The sequence below is a fragment of the Pempheris klunzingeri genome, chromosome 17, assembly GCF_042242105.1.
Source record: "Pempheris klunzingeri isolate RE-2024b chromosome 17, fPemKlu1.hap1, whole genome shotgun sequence".
NCBI lineage: Eukaryota > Metazoa > Chordata > Actinopteri > Acropomatiformes > Pempheridae > Pempheris > Pempheris klunzingeri.
This window is the reverse complement of record NC_092028.1, coordinates 742744-745243: the sequence shown is the minus strand read 5'-3', so window position 1 is coordinate 745243 and position 2500 is coordinate 742744. Positions and strand designations below refer to the sequence as shown.

The 2500-nt window shown below is 59.4% G+C and overlaps 3 protein-coding genes across 3 annotated transcripts in view; 2 read left to right on the top strand and 1 right to left on the bottom strand.

Annotated features, from left to right (window-relative positions):
* The window catches only part of LOC139217003 (uncharacterized), a 6933-nt gene extending 5116 nt beyond the window's left edge, over positions 1 to 1817 (bottom strand). The window contains exon 1 of the mRNA XM_070848262.1: positions 1529 to 1817. The gene's annotated coding sequence lies outside the window, so the exon portion shown is untranslated. The remainder of the gene's footprint in view (positions 1 to 1528) is intronic.
* The window catches only part of LOC139216267 (uncharacterized), a 46061-nt gene that overhangs the window by 34999 nt on the left and 8562 nt on the right, over positions 1 to 2500 (top strand). The window lies entirely within an intron of this gene.
* Positions 111 to 1382, top strand: LOC139216266 (uncharacterized). The gene is made up of 2 exons (XM_070847355.1): positions 111 to 155; positions 390 to 1382. The coding sequence occupies exons 1-2, from the start codon at positions 111 to 113 to the stop codon at positions 1380 to 1382; spliced, it is 1038 nt and encodes a 345-aa protein (XP_070703456.1).

Here is a 2500-nt window from a genome sequence, read left to right as displayed (position 1 = left end):
AGCTAGTGATGCATGATGAACACTTCAGTGGACATGTGATTAATCATAATTTCCTCCCAATATAAAATCAATACTTGCATGACTCCTTAGATGTTACTTGATGTCCCCATATGTTTCTGGCTGCCTGTCGGCCATCTTGGCTCCACTGGGCAGCGGTCAGTGTCTGAGATGATGCAGCAGCTTCACTGTAGCTGAGGGCCAGTCCTCTGAGTCCAGGCGTCCAAGTGTCCAAGTTTTCCTCACACTCTCAGTTTTCCTAACAGGCACCAGGAGGCTTCAGAGTTCAGTCAGCAGAGACTTACTGTGGACAGTAAAGCACCTGTGAACACCTGGACTCAACCGTTCTGACTGAACACTGCAACGTTCCTTCTGTTACAACCCAAAATCAGCACAGTGACCTCATCCGCCTGCCCCCCAGCACCTGCCCCCCAGCACCTGCCCCCCAGTACCTGCCCCCCAGCACCTGCCCCCCAGTACCTGCCCCCCAGCACCTGCCCCCCAGCACCTGTCCCCAGTACCTGCCCCCCAGCACCTGCCCCCCAGTACCTGTCCCCCAGCACCTGCCCCCCAGCACCTGCCCCCCAGTACCTGCCCCCCAGTACCTGTCCCCAGCACCTGTCCCCCAGTACCTGTCCCCAGTACCTGCCCCCCAGTACCTGCCCCCCAGTACCTGTCCCCAGTACCTGCCCCCCAGCACCTGCCCCCCAGCACCTGCCCCCCAGCACCTGTCCCCCAGCACCTGTCCCCAGCACCTGCCCCCAGCACCTGTCCCCAGCACCTGCCCCCCAGCACCTGTCCCCCAGCACCTGCCCCCAGCACCTGTCCCCCAGCACCTGCCCCCCAGTACCCGTCCCCAGTACCCGCCCCCAGTACCCGTCCCCAGTACCTGCCCCCCAGTACCTGCCCCCCAGCACCTGCCCCCAGTACCCGCCCCCCAGTACCCGCCCCCAGTACCCGTCCCCAGTACCTGCCCCCCAGCACCTGCCCCCCAGTACCTGCCCCCCAGCACCTGCCCCCAGTACCCGTCCCCAGTACCTGCCCCCAGTACCCGTCCCCAGCACCTGCCCCCAGTACCCGTCCCCAGTACCTGCCCCCCAGCACCCGTCCCCAGCACCTGCCCCCAGTACCCGTCCCCAGCACCTGCCCCCAGTACCCGTCCCCAGTACCTGCCCCCCAGCACCCGTCCCCAGCACCTGCCCCCAGTACCCGTCCCCAGTACCTGCCCCCAGTACCCGTCCCCAGCACCTGCCCCCAGTACCCGTCCCCAGCACCTGCCCCCAGTACCCGTCCCCAGCACCCGCCCCCAGTACCCGTCCCCAGTACCTGCCCCCCAGTACCTGCCCCCCTGTTTACTGCAGGTTCCAGGTGGTCTAAAAGCTTAGACAGTCAAACCAGAGTGTAAAATGTGATTAGTTTGGTTGTTTCATATTATTGATAAGTTACACTTGATCACCCCTCCTGTATCATACATACACTTAATCAATACATTATGGTCACATCATGTGATAGCTCAGTGTTTTATACTCACCTGGCGGGTACCTGCAGCCCGCACCACGTGCCCTCCGCTCAGGTCACGTGCTCCGCTGTGTTGACTGGAGGAATAAAGAAGAAGAGCGGCAGAGGAGCTAACGGCTAACGGCAGAGCTAACGGTCCCCTGAGGACAAACAGCCGGAGCTTCAGCACCGACGGAGGCATGAAGACACCGGACAGGCCGGTGGGAGCATGAGCTAACCCACAGAGAGCCGGTGACGTCCACAGGTGGGCTTATTTCACCTGTCTGTGGCGTTACGTGTCGGTGATGCTGCACAGACCCCTGCTAATGCTAACACACGGCTAGCTGGTTAGCTAACCCCGCTCCGTTAAACAGCTCTCAGTCCAGCAGGACGGCCTGTCTGTCTGTCTGTCTGTCTGTCTGTCTGTGTGTGTCTGTGTGTCCAGACAGATGTTCACCATCACACCAAACAGCTGGAGAAGAGCTAAAGTGTTAGCTTAGCATGCTGCAGAGGTCCGGAGTCAGGCCGGTGCTGATGATGCTAGCTAGCAGCTAACTGAGCAAAGTGACGATGCTGCTGCTGCTCTCAGTCAAACGGTCCCCACAGTCTGGGTACACTAGTCCGGGTTCGACTGGGCCAGGGGGACTGGCTACTGATGCAGACCTGGTCCAGTCCAGTCCGAGTGGAGAAAAGTCAGAGAAATCTGCCTTTTTCTCCACAGATCTGAAACCAGTTCTATAGATGTGGTCTGACCTGGTCTGATGTGGTCTGGACCGGTCTGACCTGGTCTGATGTGGTCTGGACCGGTCTGACCTGGTCTGATGTGGTCTGGACCGGTCTGATCTGGTCTGCCCTTTTTCTGTATTTACAAAATCAGAGCTGTGTGTGAAACCTCCCTGGAGTACCAGTGTCAGTCTAGGTGTGGAGGGTTTTGGTGTAGACCTGGTCTCATGTGGTCCAGGTCAGACCAAATCAGATTTAGGAGGAGGAGCTTCTCTGATTGGTC